Raw genomic sequence first — 12,671 nt, 5'->3', positions numbered from 1 at the left:
TTATATTTTCTAGGAAGAGAAGGTGTGTGGCTGTTTCCCAAGGAACACTGTGCTCAGCAGTCACACATCACAGGGTGATGTGTGCCCTTACAAAAAGGCTCTTTGCTACAGTTTGGTTTGGAAATAGGGTTACATGTAGGTTTTGATATTTTGCAAACTGGCCCTAAGGGTTTTCAAGGAGTTTAGCACAGACATTGTTGGTGAGTGCCTACACGTGAAAGCAAGCACACAAAGTTTAATAGAGATTTTATTATTACTAACTGGGAAGGAAAAATAAGTGTTGTTTGCGAAGTTTTCTTGATAATTGTTTAGAAGTCTGAACTGTGTTTCTTAAAAGTCATAAAAACCCACATCACATCAACCACAGAATCACAGAATGGCCTGGGTTGGAAGGGACCTTAAACATCACTTTATTCCAACTCCCCTGCCATGGACAGGGACGTCTTCCACTATCCCAAGCTGCTCAGAGCCCCATCCGACCTGGCCTTGAGCACTGCCAGGGATAGGGCATCCACAGCTTCTTTGGGCAACCTGTGCCAGTGCCTCACAACCCTCACAGTAAACAATTTTCTCCTCATATATACTCTAAATCTAGTGTTTTTTAGTTTAAAGCCATTCCCCCTTGAGCTACCACTACATTTTCTTGTAAATAGTCTCTCTTTATCTTTCCTGTAGGCTGCCTCCAGGAGAATTTGCAGTCTTGTACGCTCCCTTCATAAGAATTTCTATCTTAAAAATCACCTTTTCTAGGTATCTGCAAGGTTATCTATAATTTAGACATCAGAGCCAATTAGTTTAATTTAGGAACGGAAAAAAACCTTTAGAATTTATTGGAGTCTGTTATGCTCAGTATAAAATTTTGTAGTGGGATTAGGGTCTGATCACAGGAAGCTTACTAGGGCCAATCCTTTACTTTCTCCAAAGTGTAATGACTTCAGTGGCAGTTTTGCCTCCAGAAGGCCTCCCAGGCTGGGGTAAAGCCTTGAAATGCATTCTGAAGTTGACATGACGAAAGCCTATCTTCTAATCATTGCATGTTGTTTATAGCTTACCAAGAAAATTTCTGATACTGTGAACATCGAATATGTAGAGTGCTTTCATGAATTCCATGGAGACATTATATGAATAACTTTTGCATTGACATGGGTATAAAAATGGGTTTCAGATGTCACTGTGTGCCAAATTTCCAAAAAAAGCTACTAAATCTTCATGTATAATTTCGAGTGTACAATCATTCTCAAATGAAAAGACAGAATTCTTATATACATTGGCAATCTATGCATGTAAATTGGCAGTTAGCATGCATAAATCCTCAACAAAGTTTTTCTTTCAATTAGACCCTTGTTAAATCCATAGTAACTCCATTAACCCCAGGGGAATTACTTTGGATTTAAAATGCAGTTAAATAAGAACTCTCTTTGGCTGCAAGATCATTTCCTTTCTAAGCTGTGGTTCGAGTGGTACAGGGAGAACAGTGTTAAAATGAAGGTGGCACCTGTTTTCCTGTAAGAATATGTTTCATGATTAGTATTTTTTTTTTTTTTAATATAGATTCATCCTGTATGGAAAAGCTACTTTCTAAAGACTGGAAGGAGAAGATGGAAAAATTAAACACAAGTGATCTCCTTGGAGAAATTAAAGGTATCTCATTAGATCAAATTTTAAATGGTTGCATATATTTTAAGAAAGAGATTGAGGATTTTTGAAATTTCAGAAAAAAAATAACAGAAGTAGCTGTCATGACTGGAGGGTGCCATTCTTTCCAGGCAACTCACCGTGGTTTTTAATGTTTATCTTTGAAATGACTGATGAGTGTGCAAAAAAAATGGAGTATGTCACAATCAGTTATAGGCAGTATCAGGGATGTTATCACAAAACACCAGGTTAGTTACATTAGTTCACTGACATCAGCCATATATCTCTGAGCAGAGGAAGAGGAAGAAATGCAGAGTTACCAGTACTTGGTACTTCTTCTTCCCAGTTGCACAAACTGTGTGTAGAAATAGCTTTCTGATTATAAAGGGCGATAATTGTGTCATTGCTATTTTAAATCTTTGATTCAAAATTGAAAAAAAAAATTTGTTTTTATTAATCCTGTTATGCAGAGAAAGAACAGGTCTGGATACAATTTTGGTCTTACTGAAGTCAGTACAAAATTTGTTGTATATGTGGGCAATGGTTTCCAGTTTTCTCATTATTTCTTGAGCCAGCATTCAAGGAAAAGTGAAATTCTCTTGACAATTAAGTAGTAGGTAGAAAACTTGAAGTGTTTTTCCCCACCCTTCTATTCTTCCATGTGTTTTCTTATTGAGAAGAAATTCAGTGTTATTGATTAAGCAACACATTTAACATGTGCTTTTTTTGTGCTGGGAGAAGGGGTTATAAGGCATGTTTCAGGAGTACACTAAGTACCCAAGATTTATTTATCTTCATTTGTATGATTTTGTTAAACTGCAACTAAAAAGGTGTGGAAACAAAAAGTCCTGTTCATCATATTAATAAAACTTTTCTGTAAAATTATTTAATGTAAACAAATATATATAGTCTATTTGATGAAAATTGATGCTTAGGGATTTAAATTTCCACTGGGGAAATTCGGGTCCATTCCATTTTTTTTTTTTTTAATACAAGTAGATGAAAGATTGGCTCTTTTTAATAAGTAAGTTATAATTGGTTCCTTCAGGACCAAAAATCTGTTGGATTCTCCTGATTTTTCTGGTAGAATTATGACAATGCATATATGTTAGGCAGGTAAGAAATCCCATAGTAATATCAGTGATAGAAATATAGCATACAGTTTTGCAGGAACATGTTAAAATTGACTGCAATAAAAAAAAAAAATGTGTTGAAATCACGATCTATTTAAAGCCATATTGTCTCTTAATACTTTGGAAAACATTGAATGCTAGTTGAATTATTATTGTCTATTAATTGCAAAATATAGCTACTTAGTCTTTAAATAGAAACTACTTGAATGCTATTAGCGAATCAAATTTAAAAGAGGTGGCATCTCTGACAGTGCAGAATAATGTTCTTTATTCTTTTATATGGCACAAAATCCTTTCTAATGACATCTCATTTATTGAAAAAGAAAGGGGTTTTTTTCTGGATTTACATTGTTCCTCCTATTTTCTTAGCATATATGCTCTCTGCAGAGTGAGTGGGTAGAGTTCTTGCTTCTCATCCTTTTCTCATCTCCCTACAAAGCACTCTAACTCAGATTTGGAAGATTTCTCAACTACCTTTTCCAGGGGAATAGCCTATTAAGTGTGTAAAAAGGATCCTCAGCTTAGGCTCAGCAGATTTATGTATTGCTAGTCCCTCAGTTAGTTTCCACAGCCCATTTCCTGTGTAACCTGTCTTTAAGTTGTCATATTATCTGCAATATTCATCCACGCTGCTCGTTGGCTTCCAGCAAGATGCGATGCTGAATCTTCGCTACTGCAGCTGCATTTAATTTTTTAAAAATAGAACCAACATGGAAGACAAAAAATGGTTGCTGTTATGTTATGTTTTACACTTCAGATCTCTTGACAAAGGCATTAGTGATGTTTTATAGGAGAAGAGAACTAGGTGCAGGGTTGTATAGCATACATACCTGTTCCTGGAGTAGGAACAGGTCTGAAGTTGGAATCCTCTCGTTTGGACTCCCAAACCCATGACCTAACCACTGTCTCCAGGCTGGTTACCTCTGAGCCAATAAAACCACTATTAACCCAATAGTCTGCTATTAACTCCTATCAGCATTTGTGTACCTTAAATCATCTCAGAAAGGAAGAAAAAAAATCCACAAACAAATAACAATCTAGCATGTGGCAGCATGAAAGCCCGATTACATGAAGGGAACAAAACAAATTAGGGGAAGCATACTTTAAAATAAATCTTTTTGCTGTTCAAGGTGGTAGATTCCACAATCATGAAGTTCATTTTCATGGTGACGATTGAATTTCCAGCAAAGTAATTGGTAGAGCATTCTGGGATCTAAAAGAACTACATTTGAAAATCTGTTGTCTTTCAGAGGTCAAATATATTTTTCCTCAATTGCTGTTAGTTTCTAAATAATTTCATTGAATTGAACTTGTGAAGAATTTCTGCTCATATTACAGAGTCTAACTTAGAGGCATGAAGTGATGTGGTAAAAATAAATCAATGAGTTCATTAGAGGGGAAAAAAAAAAGTTGATTATAAGAAAGGAAGGTGTGGTCCTGTGAGGAGCTGCTCTTTGCACTGACTGTTACTGGGAGTTGTTTATTTTAGAGAGAAGGCGTTGTTCTCGCTAAGGATAACCTGAGCACATATTCTTCCTCTGTGTCTGCACAACCACAGCCCTCCCCCTTCAGTGAAAGACTAGCATCTTGGTTGTGGGAAGGCAGTTCACTAAGAATCAGTGCCAGAAAAAAGGATGAAAGCAGGGAAAAAAATGTACCACTGACACAAACTGTTTCTATTCATGTTTGGGAAGCACACAGACAAGAAGAAAAGATAATTGGCTGAGAGAAACAAATAAAAACGGTATTTTCTTGCTTTACCTTCTATATTTAGAACACAATAGTGTTAATCAAGATATAATTATAAACTATATCTATTAATTCAGACAATAGAGGCCAATACAAAAGTAACAAACAGTGAATAATTCATTTTTTCTCGGTGTGGGATTGTTCCTGTTCACAATTACTCTTGCATAGTGTGCCTCACTTGTAAAATTGCTTTTTCTGAGTTTCTTTATTAGGATTTCAGTTATTGATAATGGTCCAGATTCTTCCTTGAATTTCAGCCAAACAAGCCATTGACTTCAGGGAGGTTGCATGAAACTGAGGAGAATCTGGCAGAATGCTTTGTAGCCAAATTCCAGTGGTTAAATAAGTCTGCTTGTTCATTTGATATGTTTATAAATGAAACACATAGGTCAAGTTTTCAAAGGTCTCTGAAGCAGTTAAATGCCTTGCTCACCTGGAAAAAAGAAACCCAGAGCTGTCTGTGCAAATCATTTGATTGTATGCTATTTGCCAGGGTGTGCATGCAAATAGATTTATTTAAGGTATACAAGCAATTTGTTAGGCTTTTGCAGTATTTGGTTTCTTTTGTATAAAAATTAGGATCAGGAAATACTTTTCATTCTAATTGTTGTTATTACATATTTGGATAAACAAAGTGGGGCAGGGCTCTTTTCTTTATTTCCAGATATTTGGGTGCACAGAGCTCTGTCCTCACCCTCCCTCACTGCATGCATTTCTGTTGCTGGGTTATCTAGTTTTTCTTCAGCAGCCACAGCTAGGCAGAGTAGCATCATTTATCACTATACAGAGTCTGTTTTAAGTTTTCTGTTTCTGTTCCAAATATAAATCTCTGGAATAGCACGGTCTTGCATGCATCAGGCAGTTGTCCTACTGAAATAGCCCTCAATGGTCTTTCTCAGCATGCAGAGTCTTTGAAGATCAAATAAGAAAGGTCAGTCTTTAAGTAACTTAAGCAATGATGTTATCGTGAAAGGGTCAGAATTGCTGTAGCAGCCTTAGAGGAGAGTGACTCCTGGGTCAGCAGCTCCTGTGCTGCAGGTTAGTCCTCTGCCTTCCATTGGTGGTGTTTACAACTGGAACTCTCTATATTTATGGGCATTGTCACTTGAATGTCACATGCTGTCTTTGTACAGTAGGCTCTATTTTGGGGAGGTGAGTGATTGATGTCCATGGCTTTATCCAACACAGAAGGCTGTTTCTATTATGCTTCCCATGCTTATCTCCTTTTATATTTACTGCTTTAGTAATAAGAGTCTAAACCCCCTGTTTTGTGTGACATGTGCACATTTAGTGGCCTTAAAATATTTCAGTAGGTGGGAGGCAAAATTCCTGCTTCTTAGGAAAAGTTGAATTTAGTATAATGAAGCTACTTCACCCACTTCATACTCCTCTTGTAAGATATCCACAAACAATTTTGGAAAGGATGTTTGCCCCTTGTATGGGAACAGGAGAGACACAAGGAGGTATTTTCTAGGAGCATTTTTTGTGTGTATTAATGACTGGAAGAGGACTGTGAAGCACAACTGTTTCAATCCAGAAATTTAACACTCTCCATTTCTGGAATAGTCTTGGAAAGAGTTGTGCATGAATGAATCTTTGAGAAAGTTGTGGTTTTTACAGTGAATTAATTTTTTTTAAAAAACATGCATGATTTACAAAACATTTTAAAATGTTATTTTTGCTTCTATTTTATAAAATTTGTCTTCACAGATAAGATTTCAGGTGTTTCTTTTGGCACTATATCAAATCTGAAGTCCATTTTGAGGAAAATAAATCTGTTTTCCTTTAGCCCTGATCAACTCTGTAGTCTGAATTTGTAGTAATTATTTTTCAGTATAATTGCTGAAAATTCTTTCTCATGAAGTCTAAGGGTATATAACAGTCTGCTTCATAAATATGTATAAATAAATATATATAAGCCTTATATCACAGAGGCTCTCAGAGGTTTTTAATTATGTCACTTTGTATGGATATAGACATTTCAAAGCTTTCCTTTGTGCTCTCTGTTATAAACATATTTTATTTCTTTTGAAGTCTGTGTGATATACATACGAGCAATTAAAAACCCAGCTCAGGCTTTGAGACACAAGGTCTTCTTAATTAAAACTCAAACAAAAGCTACAAGCAGAAGCCCCACTATATGATTAAGGTCTAAAGTGTTATGATACATTAGAATCATTGTTAACTGCTAGGATTAAAAAAATCAATACACAGGAAAAAGAATCAACTGGTTCCAATTAGTGAAACCAATGAAAACATTCAACAAAACAGCACAGCCCAGAACCCCAACACCCAAATCCTCAAGAAATTGGTCCTGATTAGGAATATACCACAGGCTGTAAAGGTTTCTCATAATGAATTTATTGCCACGATCCAATAAAGTGATGTATTCAGCTTTGAGTCGCAGCTCTCCAGATCAGAGCAGTGCTTTGGTTTTGCCTTTGCCCCAGCCGCCAGCACTTTGTGTAACATGGTACAAGGGCTCTGCTTCCAGGTCTAACCTGACCTGCTAAATTAAGACATTGGAATGCCTGAATATTTCATAAGCACTTTCAACAGTTAATGTTTGCATGCCCTTTAGTCAAATTTTCTTGAAGAAGGTAATGATTCTAAAAATAACAATATTTTGGTTAAGCTTACCAAGCCCCATTGTATCTGTTTGTTATGGTCAAGACACCAGCACAATTAGACTAATCACCAGTGTGAAACACATTCAACTATATTTTCTTGTGTCTTCTTGACTTATTTTTTTAATGTGAAATATATTTCTTCAGATTCTGGATTTAAAGAACAAACCCCCAGTTATACAGACAGAGGATAGTTCTGTGGAAGAAATTGGACTGCTCACTGTACATAGTGCTAGTGTTTAAATTATGTACATTTACGTCTTGGCAGGATTGAAGCTGTGTTTATCACATTAGAAAAAAGCCAAACATTTTTGTTGCTCTGGTCTTTTGGTGAGAGGGTTGTATTTCAGTGCCACCTCTCACAATCATGCCTATTTCTAATGTTGAAAGTTAATGACTATTACCATTTCTATTTCTTAAAACTCCAGAACTATAAATTACACTGTAATCAACCTTTCACATAAATCAAGTTTTCCATATTGTTGAATATATTTTGTAAAAAGCATCAAGCAGGATGCATGGGCTTTAGCTCCAGACACACAATGATTTTTTTACTTACCACAATCACAAAAACCTATACATTTTTTACCTTATCAGTGTATATTTCTAAGCTTAGCTATTCAGAGGTCAGGGTATGAACTCTGTACTACACTGAAATAAATATGACAACCCACTTAAATTCTGGGTTTTGTAAAATGTGTTCCAAATAATGTAGTAAGAAATAGTATCAACGGTTCATGGGAAAAAGCAACAAGATGGATAATGATGCTAATAATAAGGAACTGAAACAGCAGTACATTTCTTTTGCACATTACAACAGACTGCCTTCTGGAATGTGATCCATTCTTTATTTTTACAATTAGTGACAAGAAAATGTGTGGTATTAAAATGTGTTTATTTTCAACTGCCATCTATTTTGGTTTTGTTTTTTTTTTTTTTTTAGCAGAAGAGAGGTTGCCTATAAACTAAAAATTACAAGTCTGTTTTCTCCACTTTTTCCACAAAAAATTTTCCATTTTCCTTTGTTGGGCATTTTTTTTGGTGGTGTGTATATATATATATTTCAGTATATCAGTCATGGCTTTCTGTAATAAATACAGAATCTCTAAGTGCAATAGAAAGGCTTCTATGTTGGAGATGTTATCACTACTTGGACCTTAGCACCTTCTCCTCTGAAAGTAGATGTCAGTGGTAAATTCTCTTTTGACTCCAGGCCCAACTTAGTTGCCAATGAAGTTTCTTACCTTTAGCAAAATAAAACTCCTACTGAAGACAAGTATACAACCTCTTATGGAAAAGTAAGTGTTTATGTAGGAGTTTGCACTGCTAAAACAAAGGTGGAAGCTCCGTTTCTTGTATTTCATTATGCTTTGGTGCTTTTGACTTTTTGTTGGTTTTTGTTACAATGTCAAATTCTAACAAATTGATGAATGCCAGCATTTATCTAGAAGAATACATATAGGCACAGTACGGGAAGGACTGAAATTTTCTGGTCAATTTGGATGTTGTGGAAACCTCCAGATGTACTTTTATCAGTCCTTTGTTATTGGTGTTTCATATTCAAGGAACTTTAAGTGCCATATAAAGAACACAATGTCCTGCAGCATTCTGTCCCTGGACACTGTTCAACCTGTGGAAGGGTGTAAGGAAAGGGCAAACATACACTAATATTACCTCAGCATACTCTTCCAATTTCCCACAAAATATGATTAATGGGTTGCTTGATTCAGAGGTGGTAATTCAGGTTTAATGACCCTTGATAGAATTATCATCTATGAACGTGTCCAATCACTTTTGAACCCTTTAACAGACAGCTGCAAAGTCTGTGGGGATAAGCTCAGCAGTTAACAATATGGTGTATATTTGCACCTAGTACCGTGCAGGTGCCCCTAGATATTAGAGTGGGCATTTAGAATGGACTGTTCTCTGCTCATCTTCTCTGTTACACTATGGTCTGTCACTTTTCCAGGTTGAAAAATAAAAATATGTTTATTTATTCTTGATATGAAAGCGGTTCTGCACTTTGACCACTCTCCTCAGCCTTCTCTGCAGCTAAGCGGGAAAGAAACCCCTTGCATAAAATACCAGTTTCTGAGCAACATCAAACTTTGGCACTGAATAACGAGAACCTTTGTGGCATTCCTTTTCACTTTCAGTTGGTTTTAAACTCTGTTTCTGAACAAAAAGTTGTATCTTGAAGTGGGATCTGATGTATGGATATTGTGTGGTGATGAGGATATCCTGATGATACCAGAGTTTAATACCTATGTGAAACTCAAAGTAAGTAACTTTAGATTTTGACAAAAACCTGTCAGCCCTAAGCCCAAGGTGTACAGACCATCACATAATCCAGGTTCTCATGTCTACCGGTTGGCATTGCACAACAGAAAAGTAAATAAAACTTCTGTGTTAAGGAAAGACAGTTGGCCAACGCATAGGTGTGATTTTCCATAGGGGGAAAACAAATCTTTATAAAAAAGTCTTCCAGTACTGTATTTGAAGGGCTAAAGTTGCTGCAAAAGAACTCAGAGAAAAAAATAGAATGGAGATCTTTGGCATAAAGGGGAAAAACCAGCAAAATACCCATTTGATTTCAGGAGTTATATTAATTATAACTTAATTAATTTAAGGAGTTAATTAATTATAAATAAAGACACAGGATGAAGGAATAACAGGGAAAAAATAAACTTTTGCAGTAATATTATGTCTACCTCTGACTAATTTCCAGGGATTTCCAGATGATACCAGAGATATCAGATTCTTTTTTTTTTTTTTTTTTTCCTTAAGAGATACTTAAAAATGCCTTACTGGGAACTTAACAAATTGAGGCAAGTCAGAAATGTCATCTGTAAGACTCAAGGTACATAGCATTAGTATTGAGGAAAAATGAAGTAGGAGCACATTTAGTAACTTCCCTGCAACTGATAATAGCAAGAGCATAATGTGCAACCTGACACAGCCACTGCCTCAAAAGCCTAAGCTCAATGAGGAATAGAAGAAGAAATACAAGAAGGGTTGTCCTTGTCCCCTCTAAACAAGTTGACCTTTCAGAGGAGGTTAATTATCAGTGTTTTTTTCAAGATATCTTGATTTGTTTAACTGTGTCACCTCACTCAGGATCTGACCAACGACATCTGACAGTTTTCTGCTAAAGGGCAAATCTAGCCAAACTGGGCTCATTTTCCTTGTTTTTGCCTCCTCCTGCCAACATTAAAGTGATTTTAGACTAATCATGATCCCCTTGCTCCAATCAGGTCCTTCACAGTACTATCCCCTTACTTGGTGAGTGAATTGATATCAATTCACTATGTCCCTTCTGTTTCTCCCTCAAATATTTATGGTGGATTAAAGTAAATATTTTATATATTTTCCATCCCAACGATTTCTTTTTTTTTTATTTTGGCATGATTTGCCAACAGAGAAAATTTTCAAAACCACTATAAAGATGAAGTCCCATCAATCAGTTAATACCAATATATGAATTTTAAAGAAAATAGAAAGATGCATTGAAATAATTTCCATAGAAATTTGTCTGAACTGAGGAAATACAAATCTGTGAATGATGTAGCCTGCCCTGATCCTATGAATTCATTGTAGGCATTGCTCTCTGTGATAATATTAATGGATTTATATCCAGGAAGCTTGATCAAAACTGGATCTTTGTCATTAGCTCTCACACTGAAATCATGTTATTATGAACATATATTTCTTACCCATTTTTCTTTAAATTGCTGTTAGTTTAACCCATATATCCTAATATTTACCTTAGTCTGTATTGATATATTTTGACAAAGTTTAATATTAGATGTATTGTCACAAATTTCTTGAAGAGCTATCCAAGATGAAGCTGAGACCTGTTCTTAAGCTGCTTAAAAATTGCTGCCCCATAGATTGCAGTAATGAGAGGCTAACACATTCATGTTGGGAATGAATCTTCATGTCTATTAAGATTTGTTTGAACAGGTTTCCATCACAACAGGTGCACAATTACTTTATGAGTAAAATATTATCAGCCTTCCAAATTAGCCAGGGCAAAATGCAAGTTGTCTGATTAAATAATCAAACTCAATACTTAAAATGCACTTGATTTCCACAGGAATTTTAAGATGCTAAGTCCCAGTCTATCAGTGAAACTGTGATTGTTTGCAGCATGCAAGTAGCAGCTTGTAGAGTATCCTGTTTGGTATGTTTTACATAATTCACCCTACATTATACAACACAAAACCACCAAAAAAGTGTATAATAACGGGTTTTACTTCTAGTAAAACAATTTTAATCTTCCAATGAAGGTATTATATTGTGCATTAAAATCAGGAGAAAAAGTGGGCCTCTAGTGGAAAATAGTCTGAAAATATTCTGCATTTAATTAGGAGGCACATCAGTTTGGAAATAAAAAAACCCCAATGTTCTTTTAAAGTAATTTAGTTTATGAAGAGGGAGGGACTAGAGAAAAATCCTGTGAGTCTGAAGAGCAGCTTGCAGTGTGGGGATCACATGTGTCACCAGTTACTGAATAGCTTAGTAAACACAGTGACAGAGACCCAAGAAATGAGTCAAATCTGAAACAGTAGGTTCACCACAAAGGGGAAACTTAGCAGGGCAGCTGTCAGGCACAGGTTATACACAGGTAACTGTTTGTTTTCATATCTGAATCTGTTTGTCAATCAAGGAATGCTATGAATCAGGAGATGGGATCTCAAATACAAAACCACAAAGTCAGAGACAGCATCTGGAGGAGCTCCAAGCCACAAAAATTAGGGAAGAAACACAGAGGGAACAAAAACTGTAAATGCTTGCATGGATTCTGCCTCTATATACATTGAATTTAAATAATTGTGTTGATACATCAGTAATAATAATTGCTGATAAAAATTATAGTCCTTATTTTGGGCAGCAATATGTTTTACTAAATGTGAAATTAAATGCAATTTGTATTAATTAGGGATAATATGAAAGTATGTAAGCGGTTGACATTTCCGACATTTTTAAACACACTACTATGCGTGAAGATAGATCTTTTGCATTTGTTTTGGCTTGGAAATACTGTGGATTGATATATGCCCCTGAAGTATTCTGTTGACATAAGATCCCAGTTCTAACCCCTGAGATCAGAAAATTATTTATAGTTCACTGTAGTTTGAAATTTAATTATGGGATTTGATCTTTGATGTAACTGTTTAGTAGACAATTGTAGCTCTCCCTGAAAAATGGAATACACCCTTAGTACAGATACTAAACCAAAATCTTCCAGTTGCAGGTGGCACACTCAGATTGCAAGATTTAAGATGTCAGTGTATTCTATACAGATTTTTTATGTAGGCTTACACAAACAAGTTGTTCTAAATGTGGGGAAGTTTACAGACATCAAATCTCAATTGATAACCTCAAAAAAACAGGTTTATTAAGGAAGGTCAAGAAAATGAAATGGGCATAGCTATTCTGTGGTTTAGTTTTTCCAGATTTCTTAAGAATTCTAGAGTGCCTATTGGCTTCTAATTGAAAGTCTTACCTTCAATCCCTGCCCCTG

The 12,671-nt window shown here is 35.7% G+C and overlaps 1 protein-coding gene across 32 annotated transcripts in view; it reads left to right on the top strand.

The window, feature by feature from the left end:
- The window catches only part of SOX6 (SRY-box transcription factor 6), a 374,330-nt gene that overhangs the window by 199,189 nt on the left and 162,470 nt on the right, over nt 1-12,671 (top strand). For 30 of the 32 annotated variants that reach the window (XM_072929673.1, XM_072929674.1, XM_072929672.1 and 27 more), the window contains one exon: nt 1,552-1,641. The exons of the other annotated variants lie outside the window; for them this stretch is intronic. In XM_072929673.1, coding sequence (XP_072785774.1) covers nt 1,552-1,641 — 90 coding nt within the window. The remainder of the gene's footprint in view (nt 1-1,551; nt 1,642-12,671) is intronic. 32 annotated transcript variants of the gene reach the window in all.

The sequence above is a fragment of the Taeniopygia guttata genome, chromosome 5, assembly GCF_048771995.1.
Source record: "Taeniopygia guttata chromosome 5, bTaeGut7.mat, whole genome shotgun sequence".
Taxonomy (NCBI): Eukaryota; Metazoa; Chordata; class Aves; order Passeriformes; family Estrildidae; genus Taeniopygia; species Taeniopygia guttata.
Note: the sequence above shows the minus strand (reverse complement) of the source record. Positions and strands in the feature narration are given on the sequence as shown.